At 36.0% G+C, this 25,166-nt stretch overlaps 1 protein-coding gene across 3 annotated transcripts in view; it reads left to right on the top strand.

Annotated features, from left to right (window-relative positions):
* The first annotated feature begins 436 nt into the window (after positions 1–436).
* LOC134654967 (G-protein coupled receptor dmsr-1-like) overlaps positions 437–25,166 on the top strand; it is a 30,504-nt gene continuing 5,774 nt past the window's right edge. For 2 of the 3 annotated variants that reach the window (XM_063510418.1, XM_063510419.1), the window contains exons 1-5: positions 437–751; positions 13,532–13,690; positions 19,231–19,367; positions 19,860–19,962; positions 21,251–21,831. In XM_063510418.1, coding sequence (XP_063366488.1) covers positions 473–751; positions 13,532–13,690; positions 19,231–19,367; positions 19,860–19,962; positions 21,251–21,831 — 1,259 coding nt within the window. In that variant the 5' untranslated portion in view covers positions 437–472. Of the gene's footprint in view, positions 752–13,531; positions 13,691–19,230; positions 19,368–19,859; positions 19,963–21,250; positions 21,948–25,166 lie in introns of those variants that run through there. The other variant, XM_063510417.1, reaches the window with a different exon arrangement.

A 25,166-nucleotide genomic window follows, 5' to 3' on the forward strand; every position in this document is an offset into this window, starting at 1 on the left:
ATTTTTGGTAATGCAATAAATAGTTACCTAGACTGTGTTTATGTCATATGAAGTAGGTATTTAAAGCATATAATATAATTAGTTAAAAAAATAATACCTCAGAAAATACCTAAATAAAATATTAGGTTTTTCAAAATGCTGATCTTGCACAGCGCTCCCAGAGAAACTAAAACGGTGTACTTTAAATAAAATGCATTCAAGAAAAGTCCGATTTTAGCGATCTCCCTACAGATTATACAGTATTGTGATTGAATTTTAGTGACCGTAGCACTAAGATAGACGTATATTAAGAAATTAATTGCTATACTATATAAAGATCTAGGTATATACCTGGGCACTGGTGTAAATATATATATTTCATCTTGTTTCAGGCACATGATGCGGCTTTACACAGAACACCGAAGACATTAATAAATTAAACATAAAACAAGTGAACTTATTAAAATCATTTGATGAAAATAAGATCCTAACAATGTCGAACAAAACGCAAATCGTCTTGGAGAAGATTTTCCAAGATATTCTCGCAGCGTCAGGAGATTCCTCGGAGACCATCAACCAATCGCAGATCATTTCGGTGCTTCGGAAGCAAGCGGGGAACGAAGACTTGGAGTCGCTGATGTTCAAGGTGATGAGAGATGCGCAGAGTCGTCTCAACCTGAGCTTGAAGCCGGAAACTTGCGGGTACTGTGCAGGGGGCTTCAGAGAAGTTATTGAGGCGTACAATGGCATTCACGGATACGTCAGTTTACTGGTAAGTTCTCTTGTGAAGGAATACGATTTAACATGAGTGTATTACATACCTATTGCAGAAAACCTTAACCTGTTCACTGCCAAGTTACGCCCGTAGGCACTACGTCGTAGCATGGTTTTCCCAGTGTGTGGCGAGAATATTAAGTTATGTTGAAACGTATTTGACAACGTGGAGTGATTCGCGCTAAATTAAAACAAATAAAATTAATTAAATTGGTTCAACAAAACTATTTTTTACGGATTAACTAACGGGTTAAATAAATACTTGCAGAACACGTGGATAAAAAGCGATACAAAATACCCCTGTCATTTCGTTTATAGGACCTAAAAGTTGTGCTGAAGTTGTTATCATACGAAAAACTGTGGAAATACTACAAACAGTAATTTGTAGTTTTCGTTAAAGTAAAGGTAAGTGATTGAGCAGCGTTTGTTCTTTGATAGATTTAAATTCTCTAGATGGCGTTTTTTTCATTTTGTTGGAGGGCTTTATTAGGAACGGAAAATGTTTATAGTAATCTATTAATAGTTTAATGTAAGTATATGTATAGTTTACTGTTTGTCTAAACAAGAGTGCCTAATAAAACAAAAAAATGTGTGACAAATCTATAAAAGGCAATTTAATTTTATACCAATGGTTATGCTGTAATAAATTAGCTTTTATGTACCTAAATATATCAAACATTACACAGCCATAAATATTGTATCTAAATGTATGTTAATATTTCAGTAGAAATGTTTAAAGCACCTATTTGTACAGTCGCCATCAGATATATGTGACATTATCTATGAAAAGGGACCTTATTGTCGATGGCGCTTACGCCATTATTAACGATGCTCCGAAATAAATACAATGACACGCGACGCTGTGCGACGTAAGCGCCATCGACAATAAGGTCCCTTTTCATAGATAATGCCCCATATTATCGGAGCGATCAAGGCGTTGACAAATATCTGAACACGCCGCGACTGTCAAGGCGTAAGAGTGCGTGTACAGATATTTTTGAGCACCTCGGCCGCTGAAATACATCTGACGGCGACTGTACTTACATTAAAGCAGCTTAATTTAGATCCACATTTGTATCTAATTTACTTACTCACGTCACGTCACGTTCCGTTTACTTTGATGTGAAAACATGGCAATTACATCCCACACATTACATTTTCTAACCGGGAAAGGGTGGAAATAATGGTAAGTAACCATAATTACAAACATTCCATAATTATGCGTCTTAAGGCTGATTATGTATGTATGAGTTTGTTAATCTAGTACCTACTTCTATTCTAATAATGCTGAATAATAAACTGACATAGATGTCATATATTAAGGGGACGGTATATGACGTTTTCGATTTAGACCTCACTTTGTGCAATCAATTTGTTCAATGAATGATTAATAACTGCATTAAATTATACGTAAATCTGTTCACGAAGAAGCCGTGTGCTCTTCACGCCATATTTTTTTTTATTTCCTGTAATTCTCTACAAATCGACACTAAAAGTGTCCAAAAATCAAAATATGGAGTTCCGTTTGAGCAAGACGCATTACAGTTTTGTCTTTGACAGTAATTGAGTTGTTGTGGGATTTTGAAGGCTAGATAACTAAACTACCAGATTATTATCTACTTATATTTTTACTCACAAATACAACACAGAAATTCAATCCCAAATGTAAACTTTCGTATAATTTCCATACATTGACGACATCACTCAAAACTCTTCTTCGAGTCAGATGGCCGTTGGCCTTGCATCGAAGCAGACGTGTACGTCGTCATAGCTCGTTTTTGACATTAATAAAGACATTTCATCATATACGCATACGAAAATGTATACCAGTAGATAAATTGTATTTCATAAAATAGGGTAAATAAATATAATCACGTCGAGCTCCAGTCAAATTTTAAATGTGAGTTGTTGTTATTTACGGGTCGTAACGGTCGAAAACAGCAGTAAATTATCCTAAAACAATACGATTACAATCGAATTTAAGTAACTTGTTCCTTCAAAACCCGCTTAAAATGAAAAAAGTTTAAAGACTCGTTTTACTGATTGGGATTGATTTTCATTATGCTGGTATCAATTTTGCGTCATTATAAAAATGTATATGACTTCTGTACGTCAATGACTTTTGATGTCAATTAATTTTGTAATCTTGTATTTATGTTAGAGAATATTATATGTTCATTTAAATATTACTCATCTATTAATACGAAGCGTAATTCGTTTAATACCTAAAGACTTGCAGTGTCTACACCTACTTTGTTGACGTTCGTTCCGTCTATGTATGCGATTACGTAACGTGCTGTTCTGATAATCTTCAAGAATCAAGATAATTAATAACGGCAAGACCAGCATTTAGTACCAGCGAGTTTTGCGGATTTGGAGACCGAGATGAAGCTTACAGGCCAATATCGCTGCGGCCTGGCCTGCTTATTGTTATGTGTATAAATCGAATGTTATGTTAATTTACTATAAAAAACAATGTTTTATTTCAATGACATTCTGTGCGTAGAGGTATGTATGTTTCGGTGATTATAAGAATGATGTCCACACAATAATCGTGCAAAGCCTCTGCTGCTACTGCATTATTTCTTTACGGTATAAGCGGTAAGGAAAAACTCATTGGTATCCTGGCTCGTACCAATAAGTTTTTCGGAACTTATGTACGAAATATCATTTGATATTTACCACTAGCTTTTCGGTGAAGGAGGAAACATCGTGAGGAAACCTGCATACTCGTAGTGCATACATTTGCGAAGAAATTCAAAGCTGTGTGTGAAGTCTCCAATCCGCATTGGGCTAGCGTTGAGATTATTGTCTATACAGGGTGGTCCAAACCGTGACGTCCAAAAATCGTGGGCTATCATAATGTACCCCATATGTATGTTAGCCGATTTTTCGTACTTTTCAAGTTATGATTTTTTAAGCTTTTAACTTTTCCTATGTAGGTAATATTCTCCGACCGTCCTTAGTCTGGGACCGGTCTGAAAACCAGCGCCGGGCACCTAGGCCCGGCACACGCTGAGACTGGAACCCTTTGCCTAATACAAAGATCTTCTCACTTTTGTTTTGTATATGATAACAATTGTTTTATTTTATTATATAAGTAATTCTAACTCTATTTTATGTTCATGTATGTGGCAATAAACAATTCTTATTCTTATTCTATTCTTATTCTTATTCCTATGAAATTCCGGGGTTCCCATACAGAGTGGCTGAAAAATAACTGCATTCCGTTGCCAGGGAGGTGTTGGGATTATACTGAGCAACTTTTATTATGGGACCAACCCCGAAATCGCGAAAAAAAAATTGGCTTTTTATACATTTTGGCTAGTCCATTTTCTATGGAAGGGTAATATTTTTCGCGGTTTCGGGGTTGGCCCCATTGTAAAAGTTGCTCAGTATAATCCCAAAACCTCCCTGGCAACGGAAATGCAGTTATTTTTTAGCCACTCTGTATGGGAACCCCGGAATTTCATATGAAAAGTTAAAAGGAAAAAAAAAATCATAACTCGATAACTACGAAAAATCGGCTAACATACATGGGGTATATTCTGATAGCCCACGACGTGAGGAATCTAAAAAAAAATTTTTGGACGTCAAGGTTTGGACCACCCTGTATATAGGCTGAATTATTATTATTATTTATAGGCGGTACGGTACCGTTATTATTTATCAATACCGCTTCGTTTTGAAGGTACTATACCTGTTGAAATATAAAGTACGGTACCGGTATAAAATTGCAGCAGGTACAACCATTTTTTATAGGTGTACAGTCAGCTGCAGAGAAAAGGTACCACCCCTGCATACAATCTTCTATGCAGGGGTGACCTGCAGCTGACTGTACCTAAACCATCACTGACCGAGCGTAGGCGAAAGTCTCCGTTTCAGCTTGGGCAAAAATACTTTCGTTTGTTCGAATGTTCTCCTTTGCATATCACATTTCTCAAATATCTCGAGAAAATTTGTAAGCAGGTTCGGTAGTTGGATATAATTACTCGGTTTCTTTTTTTTTATAAGTTCTAATAGGCAGAGATTGTTATAAAGGACTTAAGCGACAGTAGGGTCTGTGGTACTTAAGACCATTGTGATTATTCGTAGTGTCCGACCGAAGATTCGGTTTCGGTTTCGGTTTCGGCCAGTTTCGGCCATAAAATCATGTTTCGGCCGTAGTTTCGGTTTCGGCCAAAAAACGGCCGAATCTTTCGGCCTGGCCGAAACATACGAAATAGTACTTCGTATTATGAAACTAAACTATGTGACAAAGACCAAAAGTTGGGGAGCAAGTAGGACAACAATATTTATATATACAGAAATTTGTGTTTCGGTCGGACACTAATTATTAGGTACTTACTGATTACGCTGCGCCGCGTGGAACGTGAGGTGCGTTGGGGTAAGTACATACAAATCATTCAAGAAAAAAATCCCTTTTAAGATCACTCGTGTGTCTGCCCCTAATAGACTAATTCAATTGAAATTTGGTACACATTTTTCACATATGACAAAGAGTCGGTGATCCAAAGATGGACTAGTAACGTAAGTAAATAAACTTTTAACTTTGCGGCCATTTTTTTGTATCGTGTGATATATCAGATATTAAATTGTAAGATATTTACTAATAATAAGCATTGGTCACGTAAATTATTTTTAGTCTTTTTTTGCAAGTATGAATGATATAGAACATTATTTCAATTATTTTTAAAATTAAGCCTATCCAAAGGCGACTTGGAAGATGTGTCATGGGGATCTATATTCGTTGGGTGAAAAACAAGTTTTTTTGTCTAATTATCGTTTAAAACACAATTGATCGGCAATAACGCGGGCACATAAAACAAAAAACTTCTTTTTTCACTCATAAAACTCCTTAAACCTAATAAGAGCTAAACAAAAACAAGTGCGAGTCGGACTCGCATTCTAAGGGTTCCGTATATTAAGTCCGTCTTACGCTTGACTGCACATTTCTTATAGATTTTCCTGACATATATAGGTAAAGAACTACTTTGTGTATTTTTTTCAAAATTTTAGATCCAGTTGTTTCGGAGAAAGTGGGCGGAGAATGATCATTTTTTGCCTATTTTCATGAATAACTGCTGAACTATTAATCCTAAAATTATAAAAAAAAAAATATCTTTGAGATTCTTACAATGAGCTCTTTTATTTGATATGTAACACTATATAGTTTAAAAAACATATTTTTTAATTTTTTCATTTACCCCCCCCCCCCCAAATGGCTACCGTATTTCAAATTCTCTAAAATACATTTTATTTACGTTACACGTCCATCTTTGGGTCACAAATTTACATTTGTGTGCCAAATTTACATATGTGTGCCAAATTTCAACTGAATTGGTCCAGTAGTTTCGGAGAAAATAGACTGTGACAGACGGACGGACAGACAGACAGACGCACGAAGAATTATATGTATATGCACTTATCCCAACGCACCTCTCGTTCTACGCTGCGCGGGGTTCATTGCCGCTCCTACCGCCGTAAGTGTAAGTACAACTACATCATCAAGGCTACGATCGAAGATAATCAGTTCAGCACTGAAAAAATAATAGCGGTGGAATGCCAGTATAATATTTAATTATTTATTTTAATTTTATAAATTTAATAGCAAAATAAATAGCGAATATACGATACTCGTACAAGTAAATCTGTAAAGATCTTAGGGGTACATCAGCCGACATATATTATTAAATTTTATTTTGTTAATTAAGTTTCCACCCTGCCGAAACTTTATTTATTTAAATTTTTAATTGAATTGATTTTTCGCCTTATGAATAACCGTATAGAGTAGTAAATAACATTTTACATCTGACTTAATGACATCTGGGTTTATTCGGTTTAACTTTACAAAACGCGTATCTCGACAAAGCCATAATATGCAGAAAATAGTTAACAATCAAATGAATTAAATTAGAATTTAAATACGTCACGTGTGACAAGGAGAGCAAGATTTAATGTATTGTTTCTCTTTCTTCTTTCAATGGAACGTTTTTACAGTTTCTGTTCCTCAAAAGAGGTCAGTGGTTAACACTAAACTCAAAACACTATCTTAAAAAAACTTGATGGGTCAATGACCTGTCCCAGTAAAGTGAGGTAGTGTGCGCGAAGTGCGCTTGTGTGTGAAATGGGGTAAATTGACAGAATCTGAAAATTTACCCACCTCTACCGTCACCAAAGTGACGAAGCCCTCCAGTGGTGGAGACCGGATTCGAACGGCGTCTTTAGCAATCTAGCCCGGATTGCTAAATATTTAATAAAATAATTTGATTTGTTCCCAAAGTTGTGTAATGCTGAGTAAGCTAAATATATCTGGAACCTGATTATGATTTTGATGACAAATTGTTACGGATTTGATCTTATTTTCATACGAGATTGAAGATCGCTCACGCTAATCGGTACATGCGAAATGAAGTAAAAATTGTGCGTGAGATGCGTACCAATCACCGAGTCTTATCAAAACCAGTTAAAAATCATAAGACATTGTTTCATTACCTTTCGTTCCCATCTATGGTTGTATTGTATCCTTAGTTGTTGAACTATCCATACTTTTATAATATTTTATAGTATTTGCGAAATCTAAAATAGCGCGCAGTGTTTGTGGCGCGGACATTGAAATGGTCTGACTGACAGATTTGTTTATGCCGTGCCATTTACCTACGTAATCTCGTGGTTCGATTTTCAATTTTTTTGTATCGCAAACGGAAAGGCATATCTAGGTAGATTAATTTGGTTTGATAAACTTTACTATCTAGAGAAAAATTAACTCAAGGGTTATGTTAAACGAGTTAATTTATTTATTATTAATGGACAATTTCAGTTTTTAAGGTTTCCGTGCTTGAATGATGATAAATGTACTGTTTAAGCCTCTCCTCGGCCTCGGTCTGTTCGTTTGTCTGTCCGTCTGCATTTCGGCGAGCTTTATGTCATTAATCGTTTTAAGAGTAAAATTTTCTAATAAAAGTAAATATGTAATAAATAATACATTGATAATATAATCAGAATGCATTAAAATCTATTTTCAATAACTAACTGCACATAAACATATTACGCATAACATCATAGGAGTAAATAAAAACTATGAATGCTCAATATCTAATATGTACCTAAGTATACATAATAGTAGGTACCTATACAAAACAAATTTAGGTTTTATAAATATAAAAATGTATGAAATATACTTATGTTTGTTACGTACACCATCTAGTCTAGTGAGAGAGTATTTTAAAGCGTCCGATTTGGTAATAAGGCTTTAAAAATTAACACTTAAGGCCAATGCGGCCAATTCCGTCATACGGAAAATTCCGTCAACAAGCATTTTTTTTTCTAAAACAGTACACAATTGCCAATTTCTTTGACAAAGCAGCGGCCAATTCCGTCTTACGGAAAATTCCGTCAACAAGCGTTTTTTTTTCTTAAACAGTACACAATTGCCAATTTCTTTGACAAAGCTGCGATTGATGAAACTAAAAAAGGTCTGACCCAATCAGTGATGGCAATATTCAATACAATAGGTATTGAATTTCGTCTTAAGAGAATAGTGGACTATCATTTCTTCTCACGTCCCATACTTACGACTCGGAAACATTTTTTTTACACCATTTACTTTATAACAACAGGCTATCTCGTCGATTGATTTTGAAACGTATACATTTTCATAATAATTAGGAGCGTCCAAAAGCTGCAAACATTGCGAAATTAAAACTTAAAATTCTCAGCAAATCTATTGTCGTATTATTTAACTTTTCAGTACCGTAAAATGGGGTGAGTAGGTTTCGCGGTGAGAGTTGGGTTATGAATGGGGAGAGAAGGGATGAAAGGGGGTGAGATGGGATTTTAAGGCTACTGCTACAAAAATAATGTATTCCAATTTAAAATGGAGCTATAGTAATGCTCATAATAAAAAAAATCGATCCAACAATCTTCCCAAATCACCTTTGTATGAAAACCCAGCTCACCCCAAATACGAGGTGAGGACTACGGGGTGTTTATCGTCAAAGTTATGAAATGAAACTACCCAAAATAAAATAAAAACTAAAATACAAACGTCCGGAACACTTATTATATACACCATTCAGTTTGCATATGTAAAAATAAAATCTTATCGAGGTTTGAATGTCATTTTTGACCCTACTCACCCCATTTTACGGTAACAACGAAACGAAGGCATATAAACCAAATTTTTTTATAATAACGTTTAAAGCAAATAAATAAGCAAGTAAATAAATATTCGTGAAATTTTGGAATAGGAAATCGTAGACTATGAAATACGGTTTCGGGCGGTTTTGTGGAGCTATAATCGGCTCAAAAGGTAGGCGTCTTCTCTGTTTTGTGTAGGAAACAGGAAAAACCGAAGCGTAAAGAGATATAAATACTTTATTGAAATAGGTACCTGAACAATGTTTAGATGCTATAAACGTTTTGTGGATTATTCGTTAAGAGGTGGCAGTGGCACCAAGCTCGGCCGAATTTCACCTTCCCATACAAACGAGGTTTCGTTTTCATTTTAAAAGTTCGTGTTGGATTGTAATGAAGCTTTGCACATACAATGACGTGAGGTATCTATGCCTGTAATTAGTTTATGTAGTTCCAGCTTACAAAACAAATGAAATAGAAGACAAACAAGTTTTGTATGAAAAACTTAAATTCGCTGTATTTTTTAACTATAGGTAAAATCTGTCGCACGCGTCCGGACCGTGCACCGGTTAACGCGCTCACCCGCTCCATGCAACCGCGTCAGCTAGCGGACGCCCTCAGTCTTATTACATAATACATATGTTAAAAACTCATCCCTATTGTGTTGGGGTCGTGTAACTCGCATCTATTAAATGTAATATTAAATCGCGGAGATATTATCTCCTTAATGCAATAAAATGTGGCACGTACCTACTTACATAGTTCTATTTATCATGTCTTCTTACTACTACATGGAAAGACCGGGAATCTAAAGTAATTAAGTAAGTACGTAAGTATATTTGTATGAGCGAGCTTTACTGCGTCTTCGTTGAAGATAAACACAGATTTAAATCTCTCGTTATAATATGAGGTACCTATTGTATAATATTTGATTATTGAACATTGGAATTTTTCGACATCCCCAAGGTGATCAATGGCGATTATCAAGCAGATGTACCGTAAAATGGGGTGAGTAGGGTTCGCGGGGAGAGTTGGGTTAAGAATGGGGAGAGAAGGGATGAACGGATAGATGGATTTTTAAGGCTACTGCTACAAAAATAATATATTCCAATTTAAAATGGAGCTATAGTAATACTCCTAATAAAAAAAATCGATCCAATAATCTTCCAAAATTACCGTTGTATGAAATCCCATCTCATCCCAATTACGAGGTACTACAGGGTGAGGTGGGATTTCCTATTTATCACCAAAGTTATGAAATGGAACTACCCAAAATAAAATAAAAACTAAAATACAAACGTCCGGAACACTTATTACATACACCATTCAGTTTGCATATGTAAAAATAAGAATAGAATAGAATAGAATAGAATAGAAGAAATTTATTCAGAAAACGCTTAAATTTAGGAATTACATGAGACAACAGAACTAATTTATTATTAAGCGTCACTGAAAAGGTCTCCACTCAGCGTAATGTCAAGATACCATCTAAGGATCTCGACGCTGGTCTTCCGTGGAAACCCTTCCGAGAGAGCGCAACTACACGCTAAGGTACAAATTTTATATAAGTGCAAAAGTTGCAAGTAAATGTAATAAGGCTATAATTATTATTCAATTAAAACTAAAATAACAAACTACGGTACCTAAACAGTCATTAATGTGGTTTATCTGGCTTACAAGGTGAAATAAATTATTTAGCAGGCGTTCGTTCTAGTAGGGATATATGGCACAGGAGTATACCCATAACTATATTTTTTGTAAGGTTAAAATGTGTTTTTTAAATTTACATTTAAATGAACCAATTGATGGCGAGTTCCTTATAGGTGGAGGTATATTGTGTAATTAAAATAAAATGTTATCGAGGTTTGAATGTCAGTTTTGCACCTCTCACCCCATTGGTACACATAATCATACTCGTAGCGTAGGTCGGATACTACTACTAGCCTCCTTAACATTGCCTGCGTGGAAGACATTGACATAGATATCTAATAGGGACTGGCTTTACGGGCAATAATAATGAGGCATGACAGGGGCCAGTACAGCGGTGTGAAACAGCTACAATGCGATTGGTTGACGAGTTCTCATCACGCGCGCATTACGCGGGCTATTGGTCGCAACTAGTTGCGTTAGACTGCACGACTGGCTGGAATTTGTGAGTAACACCGCTAAACTAGTACCATTTTTAGTGCCCCATTAGCCCGTCAGATATTATACGTCAATGGTGGAAGACGTTAAACTGCCAAACAACTCCTTCCTCTGCTTCGTGTTCCCGAGTTAAAATTAATGCTATGTCCTTTTCTTGGGTAACATTCCAATCCGCTTTTTTTATTTGACAGTCTGCAAATGAGCCTCCTGATTAGAATCGGCCATTTTAAATCTATGTAAATAGGGTTAGGTAGGTCACGAGCCATTGGCAAGTAACATAGAAGGTAGGATCCTATAGAAGTGGTATACGCGTGCCTGCGTGAGGGACAAAACATAGGCAATGCGACACTATATGATTGGTCGAATTTATTTGTTGCCCCTATACATGCCCTACCATAATCCATACTAATTTATGGTCGAGAATTAAAAAAAATGCAAGACTGTGACAAGGACAAACAATAATCGCGCTTGCGCTGCTACTCCTACTGAAAGATACATAAGACTATCCCGTTCGGTCATTTCCCCCCACCCTTCATGCCTGATCCAGTTAAAATACCTATTAGATTCATGGCAAGTAACGAGCGTCACAAGTTAACGAGACTCTTTGAAATTTGACCTTTTGATTTAGTGTTTAATCTGTAGAAGAATAATGGACTTTAGGCATTTCATATGAATGGTCAGTTAACATTTGTTAAAAATACGACGTACAACCATCGTACGACGATGTCGTACGTATGAGGATAACGTTTTAGTTAGAATGAGTATTTAGTCATTAATGTCAAAAGTTTCAAAACATATATACATAGATACACATTCCATACATCTCACGCCAAGAGGTTTGCTTCCCATATGCACCCATTTATATATAACTCTGTTTGCAAAATTATCGATCTAAAAACGTGTACTTTATCAAATGTTAAATCTAAACTCAAAAAATGGTTTGTGACCCTATCCTACAATGATACGGAAAATATAATACGTTCTTATGTTTAGGTCTGTCATCATCTAGTCCTTACTCGCTCTCCTACACCTTTCACACACACACACTCACACACACACACACACACACACACACACACACATATACACACCCTAAAAGCATACACCTTATCACCCTCTTTCACACATCATTTTAATTAGGTTTAGTTACCGTATGTTACCTACTCTTTTGTAAGCCCCAAGATACAGGCTCAGCCTAGTTTGGTGCTTACCGGACACCTTTGTGATTGCCTACCTATTTTATTATAAATAAATTATTCTTATTCTTATTCTTATTCTTATATGTTGTTCATCAAAGTTTTCAATCATACGCTTCTTTTCTAAAAGCATAAACTGCACATAAACAATCGGTAAACAAACAGTAAAAATAGGAAATTGACCTCAAATGTAACCTTTACCTTTGTATTATTTCAGCCTTTTTCGAGCTACCTACTGATGCATTTCTTACAAATTATACGTAACTTTACCACTTTAATATATTTTAAAATATTGATCCTAGAGAGTTCACTGAATCTTTTTTGTAGAAAATTTTATGTAGATTACTTATGTAATAGAACATTTTTTGCTACGAGTCATCGTTTAAGAGTTATCTACGAAAAACTGTAAAAAGGGAACTTAAACCCCTCCCCCCTACCCGTTTTCATCACCCCTACCCCCGGTACTTTTAGTATCTTGTATCTTTTGTATCTTTTAGTATGTTGTGTTTTACACCATTCCCTACAACTGATAAAATTTGCTTACACACGTATTATTTCCGCTGTAATTCCTTCGTTTGGTGGCCTATAACTACAGTCGATACGCTATTGTTCGATGACATCTGTCACATTTGTGATTAATTAGGGAACATATACGTCAAGCTGTAGGGGTAGTAAATAAACCCCTATGTATGATAGTTTTGCATTAGTTTTGTTACCGGATCCCTTTGTTTGACATAATGATTGAAAGTCATAATGTAATGATTGTCAGATTATCATTAGTCATAATTCTGAAACCGTTAACTTTTAGGTTAGGTTTGTTTTATGGCAATCCTGCAAAGTTACGCGTTTCTGAGAAAAACCAAATTATGACTAACGAAAATGTGGGCAAACAATACGAGTACATTATAACTTAAAATTTTATGAGAAACAATAGAGGCCCTTTTGTTACTTATGGCACCAGTTTAAAGCAAACTATTCGAAGCTCGTTTATTATTCACTTACGACTGTAGTAAAGAATTCAGAATTTATTATAGCCACTCGTGTACATATAAATATTTAATCACTTACAAAGTATATCACGCAGTTGTGGCTACGAGTCAATCCGAAATTTTTGCTAAGTAGTGGTTCGATTTTAGTAAATAAAATGCGCCTGGTGCCTTCTAATCAATTAAGCGCTATAGATATACCTAGCGTGTATAAAACTACTATGATTACTATGAATGAGAGCTAGAAGCTACGCCCATGAATCTCAAAAGCCGAACACAGCCGACTGTTCCAGTAAAACATTAATTGGTTTACAGGTGTGCACCGTAGGCGTGATAGCCAACTGCCTGAACGTAGCGGTGCTGACTCGTAAAGACATGGCCGCGGCGCCCATCAACAGGCTGCTCAAGTGGCTGGCTGTGGCCGACGTGTTCGTCATGCTGGAGTACGTGCCCTTCGCCGTCTACAGGTACCTGGTGAGTGCCTTGCTGTTATTTGGTCTACCGTAACTGATGCGGTTAGAGTAGTTATTATCGTCAGGAAGGACTGGTTGAATGCTTGACTGCTTGAAACTGATTTGTATTATGATAAGTAAGTTATAAAAATATGATCTTAACTAGTTTTATTCCCAAAACTCAGCTATCTTACTAAACTAAAACGGGTGTCATTCTGAATCCCTAACAACGTTTGTCCTAAAGTCACTTGCCCTAACTGGTTTGTCCTAATGGGCACATGCCTTAACGATCAATTGTCATAACGATTATTTTCCATAATGTAAGGTTCTGAAAAATGGTTAGGTTTTAGAACTTGCTGCCACAAAAGTGGGTTAGGTTAGGGTTAAAACTGCGACCCTCGCAAAAAAGAAAATAAGCTTAATAACATTAGGATAAGCAATCAATAATTAGGAAAACCAAAATTAGTGTTAGGACAACTGATCATTATGACAAACAATATTAGGGAATGCAAAGATAGGAGAAAAGAGTTTAGGGATTCAGATATAGATCCAATAAAACTACCAGTGATTGCCGTGATAGCTATTTCTTTACCAACCGCCTGAGATAAATGGTAGACCTTGAAATTGATACTGACAGTTACCCCCCAGTTACCCAGTTACTACTGGGTCAAAAAATACACAAAATATTTTTTTACCTATAGATGACACGAAAACCTATTAAGTAGAAATGTGCAGTCAAGCGTGAGTCGGACTTATTGTACGGAACCCATGGAACGCAAGTCCGACTCGCACTTGACCAGTTTTTTTAATTGTTATTCATCTAAATAGCTTCCTAAATCTGATAATAAGGTAGGAAGTAATTAACTTAGGAACTTGAAAGCGCTCAAGCTACTTACAAAAGGATCCATAAATTGTTGTTGCTTCCAATCACAGCAGCTGTAATCACAAGCCATTGTTAATAAGACTGTACCAATCTGGAATCTCTTTTCATTTGTCGTGTGTCGCAGAATGACATCACAATAGATATAGCAACGCCAAGTGAATCGCTAATATCGTTGCTATTGTTCGCTTCTGAGCATTTCTTTTATTTTTTGCCATTTTTATTTGTATATTGTGACCTTTTTTACCACTTTTGTGTTATTTCTACTCAGAATCACGAACTCTATCGATCCTAATGGGATAAAAAATGTCCCAGAGTTTTTTTCCTATTGTGTTACCATTTCACCATATACTTTGTATGGCGGTAACAAAAAGGAATGTTTGAAAAATGTATGGTAATTTTAGGACACTTTTTTTCTCCTATAAGGATGAAAAGGGCTCGCGATCAAGGTAAAAAAAGAAACGCTCTTCTGTTCTACTGTTTCTTGCTTTAGAAATAATTTTTCAATATTTCTGATACAAAGGAAATAGTGAAAAATTAATGGCTATCTATTAAGCTAACAATACGAGTGTTTCTTTTGTCTTTCTTTGGGAAAATTGAGTCCGGTATCGGTAGTTTGTCGCTTATAATTTATTGTTTTTTTTTTATATTTCCGTAGATAAGCCAGCATCCAAAGTGCGTATTTTTTATTATGCGTATACATATTATTATCAAATTGAGTCGGAGGTTATAAATGTAGGTACTTGCTTACGATAATAACGGTATCTACAATATTGATTGGCTATAACTATAGTCTGTATCATATCATTAGGTACCTAGTTAAATAAATGTAAACAATGTGTTTTTACATTTTCGGATACTTGAAACATTTATCAGTTAACCAACCAAATAGAAAACTGCCTGTACCTGTTCCTGATCGTTCTGGCTTTAACCTATTTCATTTCATCTTGTAATGTTTTCATCTACCCTCAAATGCAGGGTACCGCAGCCAGCATCTTGGGGACCTTGCCGCAGGGGCCTTTTTTTAGATTTAGGTTAGTTTTAGTTTAGTTTTATTTTAGAATAGTTTTTAGTTTGTAGGTATTTAATTGTAATTTTAAGTCGTTTTTATTTATTGTTTTTTTTTGTGTCATGTTTGTTATGTTTTTGTTCAGTAACTACAGATTGATGAAATATAATATCCCCTCAAATCGCTAAATATTCGATCTCGTTATTTCTTTACTATTGCGAAGTAATAGCATATATTACAAAACTAAAATAAAGTTCACGTGGATTTGTATGTTGGTATTGTTGGTTACATGAGCAAAAGAGCATTATACAGCAAAAGAAAGCAGTCTTCTTCTTTATTTGCCATGTTCTATAACGGATGTCGGCGACGACATAAAGAAGATAGCATTATACAAAGCATGAGATTTGTATGTCACAAATTACTTATATATGAAGTTTCAAGCCCCTAATACGTATAATCCCTCTTCTCGATAGAAAAAAAAATCGCTTCCGATGCAAACTTTCAACCCTTTTTCACCACCTTGAGGGATAAATATTCTGTAGTTGCCACCAGACACATTACCGCTTTTTTAAGGTTTTATTTGAAGTGCGACTGCAAGAGCGCTGCTGTTACAGCATTGTTGCTGCAGCATTGACTCAGGCGTAGTCACTGTCAATCTCCTTGATAAAATGAGTGATCTAATCGCGACAGTATTGCAATTTATCAACAAATTTTAGTGTCATATTCCGTGTTAATAATTCCGCCTTGAATCACGATTCATATCCATTATCGGAGGAACGTGAACGTTGCATTGCACGTATCGCAGTCTTCCAATATGACACACAAGGTAATACAAGTAAATAATTTTATTGCTTCTTGAAACATATTAAAACTTTATTTTTTGTCCCCCTTTAGAAACGTGTACATATCTGTCTGGTACTAGTTTTCGTTGCTATAAAAAATTATACAAAGAAAATAGAGCTAGTAGAAGTTTTGTAAACATATATACATAGCAGGTACTTATTTATAGTTATATTCTGCATGACGCTCTACTGGATGTTATAACAAGTTATGAATATTATTGAATCTAAACTTATTAAACACGCTAATGTCGTAAAAGACAAGTAAAACACTGATTTATTTCTAACTGCCCACATACCTTAAATTATTTAATAACTACCTACATATTATTATATGTATATATGACGAATACCATTGCAGCACACTATATTAGGTATTTGAAAGTGTTAGGAATGTAGTCTTTCGAGACTTCAGACACCTCTTGAATTAATAAACGATATGATAAATAAAATATTACCGAAATGTGCATGTAAAACCTTAAAATCTCTGTACCACATTTCTAGCAAATAAAATGTCTTAAATTAAAATAAAATTGCTAATAACTAATTACGTTCATATTTTGAGAAAATTAAACTATACACACTCAAAATACGTGCATCAAATAAGTACAAGCACAATAAATGTTCAGATAAAACAGGATTACGATAGGGTACCACTAACCGCCTAAATTGAGCAACAAAGGGTCTTTTATCCACCGAAACCGATTCACACAAGTGGTACTATTGTGTAACGATTGGACTGGAGTACCTAGGTAATTTAAGTGGAAGCCGCTTTTTTTCGTATAAAGAATTGTCTATTTTCGCCTATTTTTCATAATTTATTTTTATTTCCCGTAATATTTCTTATATGCCGAAGTTAAAGCAAAAATTTTAGTTTTTCGTATATATATATATACGAAAAACTAAAATTTTTGCTTAATTTTTTTAATATTTTATATATATATATATATATATATATATATATATATATATGTCGGAGCGAGACACCAGAAGGACGTATTGCAGTATTACAGTTCATAGCTTTAAACGCCTGTATAAAATCGATTAGCAATGTTTGGCTACATATTATTTGCTTGTAACGGAATCATAAAGTTGCGTAGAGAGTAACGCCACCATCTATTGGCGTATTGATGAACTAAGATGACAGGTAGAAGGCTTTGGAACGTCAAGAGGGGTATCTTGAGTGAACGTAGGCACGAGCAGGCATTTTTGTCGTTATGTTGGTAGACTGGTCAGGCAGGTTTACCAACTTGAATTGGAGGCGGGAGCGGTTGGCTCCGCCGCTGGAACTGGCTTCCTTCTTCTTGATCGGACCGCGCTAGAGATCGGACGTTAGCCAAGCTCGTGCCTAATTCGCTACGTTCCTGAAGGCTTATACCTGAAGGATTATTCTGAAAGTTTATAGATTCTCACTTTCTTTAACCGTTTATCTAAGTGTTTTATTCCAAGTGTTATTTTGATTTCTTATGTGCCATTAGAAGCTTACTTTTGTAAAATAAAGATTTGAACGGTTTCATGTGATCTTTTTATTTTGAATTTAACCAGTCAACATTCTAATAGCAATTAGTTCTTTTCATCATTTAGTACTGAAATATTAGTAGGCACTAGTATGGTTAATGAGTCCGAATATTTATTTCATGCGTTGGTAGCATACCTACTATTTTGGCTGTGAAGTAATACATCTAGGTACTACCCCCACGCGCCCACCGCCATCGGGACCATCCGTCCCCGACATATATTTCAAATTTAATTAAATAACAAATAAAAAAAAACATGGCCTGTACATACATTATACTTTAATAAAAAATAAAAAAAATGTTTTGCCTTCGAGACAACGGGTGTTGGGGGTCTGACGCTATACCGTTTATAAGGGAGGTGGGACGTAGGATTAGGGAGAGGACCTCTAATGGTCGTCGGGTTCGTACCAGGTGCAAAGGTTGGCCATCGCTTTCCACCGTGGTAACGCGGAGAGTGTGATGGACACCTTTTCAACCGAGCGCTCGAATCTCAAAAAAATACCCCTTAGTCTAAATTAAAATAATATTTTAAAATAATCATTAAAAGGAATAAAATTCTGTCACTTGATGCAAAAAGTAAAAAAGTTGGACTCCACCTGTTTCTTAAAATATTTATTTATCATAAATATCTATAAATTTAGAGTTATCAAGTAGTAAATATTATTAAACATAAAATAGTTTATCTGCGGGGATTTAATTATATTTTTCAAAATAATTTAAAATATGTGTTAAGGGTGTATTTGTATATAGTTTTGATACTCTTTACATTATTGTCTATGCCTAGTTTTAAGTTCTTTTTCTACGATTCCATGTTTAAATTCTGAAGTAGGTACATTTGACTATTTTATGTTTTTATACGTCAGTGCGCATTAAAATCCCATACCAACAAGTCAACTGCTTGAGTTTTCTATTAATTTTCCTCCTCTTCAATATGTTTAATACCTATGTATTTTATCTGTATGGAAACTTTTAGAACTTAGGCACAGACACACGACTCTTCGTTAGACCTTCCGCTCGGTACGTTTTCGTACAGATAACCTTTTTCTATAAAGCACGTTTTTCTTTGTAACTTTTTTGCCACTTAACTAATAACTAATTAATAAAAGCTTATTGCTCGAGACAGAAAATATTTCAAATATGCCTTAGGAAAAATTGTTTATTTTTACACACTTATCTTAATAGACGGCGCTGCTTAGTAGACAAGCAAAACCTTTGAAAAATGTTAAACAGACTGTTTTTCATTAAAAAATTACTCAACTCAATTATAGCCTCTAAGTTTATTTTAATGTATTAAGTAATAGGTATGTTTTTTTCCAGATTCTTCCCGAGAAACTGGACTTTCCCTACAGTTGGGCGATGTATCTTCTCTTCCATATGCACTTTGCGCAGATTATGCATACTGCCTCTATCTGCCTCACTCTGTCACTCGCTATTTGGAGATACATAGCTATCAAGTGAGTTATAATTATTATATGTATGAGATCTTTCATGAATATTGTTGGTTTGTGGTCTTTGTTACGATATTCTTAGTATTTATGGGTGAAAGGAATACGATTCCGTGTCCATAAGTGTGCTAAGATTTATTTGATTACCTACACATGTAAAAGTTAGTGATAAACATTAATTGTAATTCCAGTTAATTATAAAAGTTATTTTAAGCCTTCTATCTCAGGGGTTTTTTAATAAAGGCGACCCAGATATCGAATCACCTTAGAGGGTTTTCAACAATTCATTAAATTAATAAGAAAAACAATTGTCACAAAAAAGTTGTTTAATGAAACAACATAATGCTTTCAGCTTAAATAATAAAACAATGAAAAAATTGGAGGAGTCAAATTTTCTTTAACTGTTTCATCAAAGAGCCGAGATATTTAATTTAACATTTCTCGTTCACTGAAGCGAGAACTTCCTTAACATTAAAGGAGTTCATAAAATTTTCTTTTCAGGTATTCGGATCGAAGTCACATACTGTGCACGGAACGACGCTGTAGCATAGCAATATTGACATCTTTCATTTTGCCCCCGATTCTCTGCGCACCTACGTTTATGGTAAGCAAATTCAATAAGTACCTACGTAAGTACGTATTTTATATTCTTGCACGACCCGATATTATTATTGCCCGATATTGGTTCCGGGGCAACCTGCCGAACCCTACACCAAGTCAGACGACGCAACGGAGCCACGCTGTTATGTCGTCGCCCAAATCTAACATTTAATTTGTTTTTCTTGTATTCTTGTTTTGTAGTTTCACAGTGCATTGGATTTACTGTAATGCTGTGTCACTTATTTGAGTAATAAATAAATAAATAAAATAAATTATTTGTATAGTTTTACCGCTTAAGCACCCAATGATTAGTCCAATCATTAGGTGCTTCCGTGCTGGTTATCTAGTAGACGGTATCAATAACCTGGATCTACGACCGGATATCAAAATACTTATGTCAGTATAAATTTAACTCTGTCAAATTGACATTGCTGATCTGATGGTGGAGACAGGAGGTGGCCAACTGGCCATTGGAGCTCTGAGATGACAACGTAACCTAATTGTGTTTGGATTTGTTAGAACTGTCTCGTCGATTATTAGTTGCCTGTTGAAAGAAAAGTAACATCAGCGATAAAAACTTGGATCAAAAATGAAATTTTTAACACTGATTTAAACTTTCACGATTTTTACACATTATTAAATTATACAACGGGACTTAATCGCGTATCTAAGTTTTAAGATTTACCTCCGACGTTTCGAGGACGGATAGTTCGAAAAACTCGCGCGGTTAGACGATGCTGATGTCAACTTAAGTCAGGACCAAACCACTGGATTGAGCTGCATAACCCTAAAATCCTGTCCACGGATCGTCATTTCTACAGCAGGAAAGTACGGGAAGCCATTGAAATCAAAAAACATAGTCAAACAAACATCAACATTTCAATCGGGACGAGGGTTTCAAGATCTCATCTACATGGAATCCAGTCATTAGTAAATGTAAGCGTAAACGAATATCGACAGTCGATAAATCGAATATCGTTAGTGTTGTGTGTCGACAGAGTGCAGACATCCCTAGTGCGCAAAACGTTCAAGCGGATAAACAAGACCAAGTGAGGGTAGTTCGAAAAACTCGCGCGGTTAGACGATGCTGATGTCAACTTAAGCCAGTCTTCTCCGAGACCACGGGGACAACGCCGTCCTCGAAACGTCGGAGGTAAATCTTAAAACTTAGATACGCGATTAAGTCCCGTTGTATAATTTAATAATGAAATTTTTGACTATAAACGTATTTTTAATCCTGATTCTTGAATTAGCATTGAATACGTGGAATATATTTGGTTTGTCTTCAACAGGTATTCGATATTCACACAAAGAACGTTACCGACGCGAGCGGAAACCCCGGCATCGCATACCACGTCGACCCCGAGTTTAAAGGAACACTCTATCAAGCAAACTTCTGGGTTCACGGCGTCATTATAAAGCTACTTCCATGCTCCATATTGACGGTCATTAGTATATGGCTCATCCGAGCCTTATACAGTGCCAATCGGCATCAGAAAAACTTAAGGACCAATACGGGTTGCCCGGCTGCAGAAAAGATGGTCAAGAGACAGCTGAAGGCCGACAAGCGCACAGACAGAACGACGAAGATGCTCCTGGCTGTGCTATTGCTATTTCTCGTTACTGAATTTCCTCAAGGGATTTTGGGCTTGATGAGTGGCTTGCTAGGATTGTGCTTCTTTAAGCGCTGCTACAACTTGTTCGGGGAGCTGATGGATTTTCTGGCGCTGCTGAATGGGGCCATTAATTTCGTGTTGTACTGTTCGATGTCGCGACAGTTCCGACAGACCTTTCGACACATGGTGTTGCAGCCGCCACTCGCGCGGTGGCTACCACCCGTGCCCTCTCACTCGGACTCTCACATTCAAAATACGTATGTACCTATTATCATTATTAATCGCATATTGGCACATTAGTGTTACAATGTTGCTCCTTCATTTTAGTGAACGTAACATGTTGTAACATTGTTAATGGGTTAAAATCTAATTGAAATGCCAATTAATACCGTGCAATTAAGCGGCAAATTCCTGCAGCAGACCTGCCTCCACACGTATTGGCTCGCCTTTCCTGTGGGTTAAGACAGTGAAGCCGAGAGGGTAATGCAGGTGCTGGGCATCCTTGCGTTTCCTTAATTCCGTCCCAGGCGGTGTTAAGTCTGAAGAGGTCATTGTCTCTCCGATTTGCACCATAAATCGTCTGCAATAGACGCAAAGGCCAATGGATGGACCGTGCATGAATATAACTATATATTATTAGTGTTAGCTTGAAGTAATGCTACCAATCAAATGTCACCCTATATTCTTAAGGTACCTCTTAAGGTACTGTATTCTTAATGTACTGTAGTACCTCGTCGATGAAATATGTATATTTCATCGACGAGATGAGATAAAGAGGAGCGGGAAATTTCATACTTCTGGCGAGAATCAAATGATAAATTGTGGAGTGTCTTTTCAAAAGGGCTTATTTCTCTATGGAAACCATACAAAAATAAGCCCTTTTGAAAAGACACTCCTCAATTAAATTAACGAATTTGTGAAACTTTATTAAAATATTAGGTTACGACGAATTGAGTAATACAGTGAAACTAGGGAATGTAAACCGGTTTTATAATTGTATGAAAAGGCCGGTCAATAACCGGTTATATTTCATACAAATGAAAACCGGTTTACATACCCGGTAGAACTTCGACGGCATGAATCTGAAGAGAATCGTCAAAAAGTCCGCGTTAAAGAGTTTTCTTCTTATACCTAGAGGGTATCGACTTATACATAAGTAAATACAGGGGTTTTTATAGATTTTAGTTCGTTTTAAAGGTTTCGAGTAACAGAGGTAAAATTAATGAAAAATTCGTATTAAATGGGTTTATACAGTCAGCAGCAGAAGTTGCTAAGCGGGCCAGGTATTCAAAATAATTTTGACGCGACTTTATTGTTAAGAGAATAAGAGCGTGTCAAGGTAATTTTGAACACCTCGGCCTCGCCCGCTTAGCAACTTCTGCTCCTGACTATATATAGTACATACGCGTAAAAGACTATCTTATTATTTTCTTCGAGTTACAGAGGTTTTATGGTAAATATAATTTCGAGATTAGAGGTAATAACTTTAATTTTTTAATTAGAATGTGCTAATAAAATGTAATTGGGGATGCGGAAAAACTTACATGCACTGGTTCTGCGTTTTCCTCCTTATAGAGTCTCCAGTCTCCACTGATTCGGCGGCACTTTATTTTGTTGTATGTATACTTAATTATAGGGATCCCTTTGGTTTCATTTTCTTCAACACACAATATATCGAATCGAGTTTTATTTTACATGTATTGATGTGACATGTGACATTTTTTTCTCTTTTTATTATCGCCTTGCCGTCTATATTGAAAACCCGACAAGGAGGTCAGAATTCATAGGTTAAGTATTTAATACGTGGCGCAAACATTCCCCCGGCCTTGAAAGGAATAGCTTTCAAAAAGTTATTTAAAATAAATCATTTACTACATAATAGCATCCTTATTGCTCAGAGAAAACTAAATTGACATAAACATATGAAGCCTCCATAACTTGAGAGAGATAACTAAATACTAATAGAAATATGAAATTATATTATTGAGAAGGCAAAGGACATAATTTGACCAAAGGTCTTTTAAGTGTGCCTGATTTTGTTTTAACCAAAGCAACTCTGGCAATACCGTCCTTGCCTGGAAAGAGTTGAGTTATAAGACCTAACGGCCAATGTAGAGGCATAACATTATCTTGAAGGATGACTACAACAGTTCCTTCCTTAATAGGCTGAGAAGGAGTATTCCATTTTTGTCTGGTTTGCAACGTGTGCAAATACTCATCGCGCCACCTCTTCCAAAATGATTGCGTTAAGCGATCTAATAATTGATATCTTTGCAAAAGATGATCAGATGTTACCTCCGCAACAGACGCAGCTGGAAGATATTTCAATGGAGTAACATTAAGAAAATGAGCTGGCGTCAATGCGGAAGGTTCAGCTGGATCAGAGCTTAACACGGATAGCGGTCTAGAATTTAATAAAGCCTCAATTTCACATAGAACTGTCATTAATTCCTGAAATGACAAGATTTGTTTACCTATCGTACGAAACAAATGTGATTTGACGCATTTAACGTTACTTTCCCAACATCCTCCAAAATGTGGAGCACTGGGGGCACTAAATCGCCAAATTATTTTATTGGCTGATAGTTCAGTTTCCCAAGCGTCTCGATACTCATTCGCAAGGAAATTATGAAGTTCTTGCAAATATGTATTGGCTCCCTGGAAGTTGGTTCCGTTATCGCTGTACATATATTTTACAGGACCACGTCTGGATAAAAACCGCTTAAATGCTGACATAAAGCTTGCTGTACTTAAGTCAGTTGCAAGTTCTAAATGAATTGCTCGCGTTGTGAGACATGTGAATAAGCACAAATAAACCTTTTGACTCTTCACGCCTCTTCGTCGAACAGGTGTACAATACAACGGACCAGCGTAATCACAGCCAGTATGTATAAAGGCTTTCTCAACTTGATTTACCCTGCATGCTGGTAAATCTGCCATCATTGGGGAGTTAGCCTTTGGCTTGGTCCGGAAGCAGTAATTGCATAAATGAATGCGATGACGAATAATACATCGAGCTGCTATGATCCAGAATCGATGTCGCATAATAGATATAAGAGTTTCAGGTCCTGCATGTAAATGGTGTCGATGATAATAATCGACCAGTAGGTTAATGATGTGATCACGACGTGGCAATAACAAAGGATGTTTATAATCGTAATCTTCATCAGAATTACTGAGACGTCCTCCGACGCGAAGGATTCCATCTTGAATAAATGGCTTCAGGCTTGCTAAAGCTTTTGTAAACCCTTTTTTCAGAGTCATATCTAAAATATGTTGACTGAAATAAACTCTTTGTAGAGCTCGTACGATTTCTAATTCGGCTGCTGTTAAGTCATCAGCACTAATATGGCCTTTAGGTAATCGTTTTATAAATTTTAAGATATAGGCAACTGTGCGTACATATTTAACCCATGACGAGAACCGTTTAGACAAATCATAAATTAAGTTGTCGTTCGAATTGTCACAAGTCACTAAAGAAACCGTTTTTTCTTCAGGAACGTTGACTTCGTCTGGTATAAACGCCTGAATCGGCCATTCGTTTTTCGGGAGTTTCATCCATGGAGGGCCTGATAGCCATAGAGGATGGATC

The sequence above is a fragment of the Cydia amplana genome, chromosome 16 (assembly GCF_948474715.1).
Source record: "Cydia amplana chromosome 16, ilCydAmpl1.1, whole genome shotgun sequence".
Lineage (NCBI taxonomy): Eukaryota > Metazoa > Arthropoda > Insecta > Lepidoptera > Tortricidae > Cydia > Cydia amplana.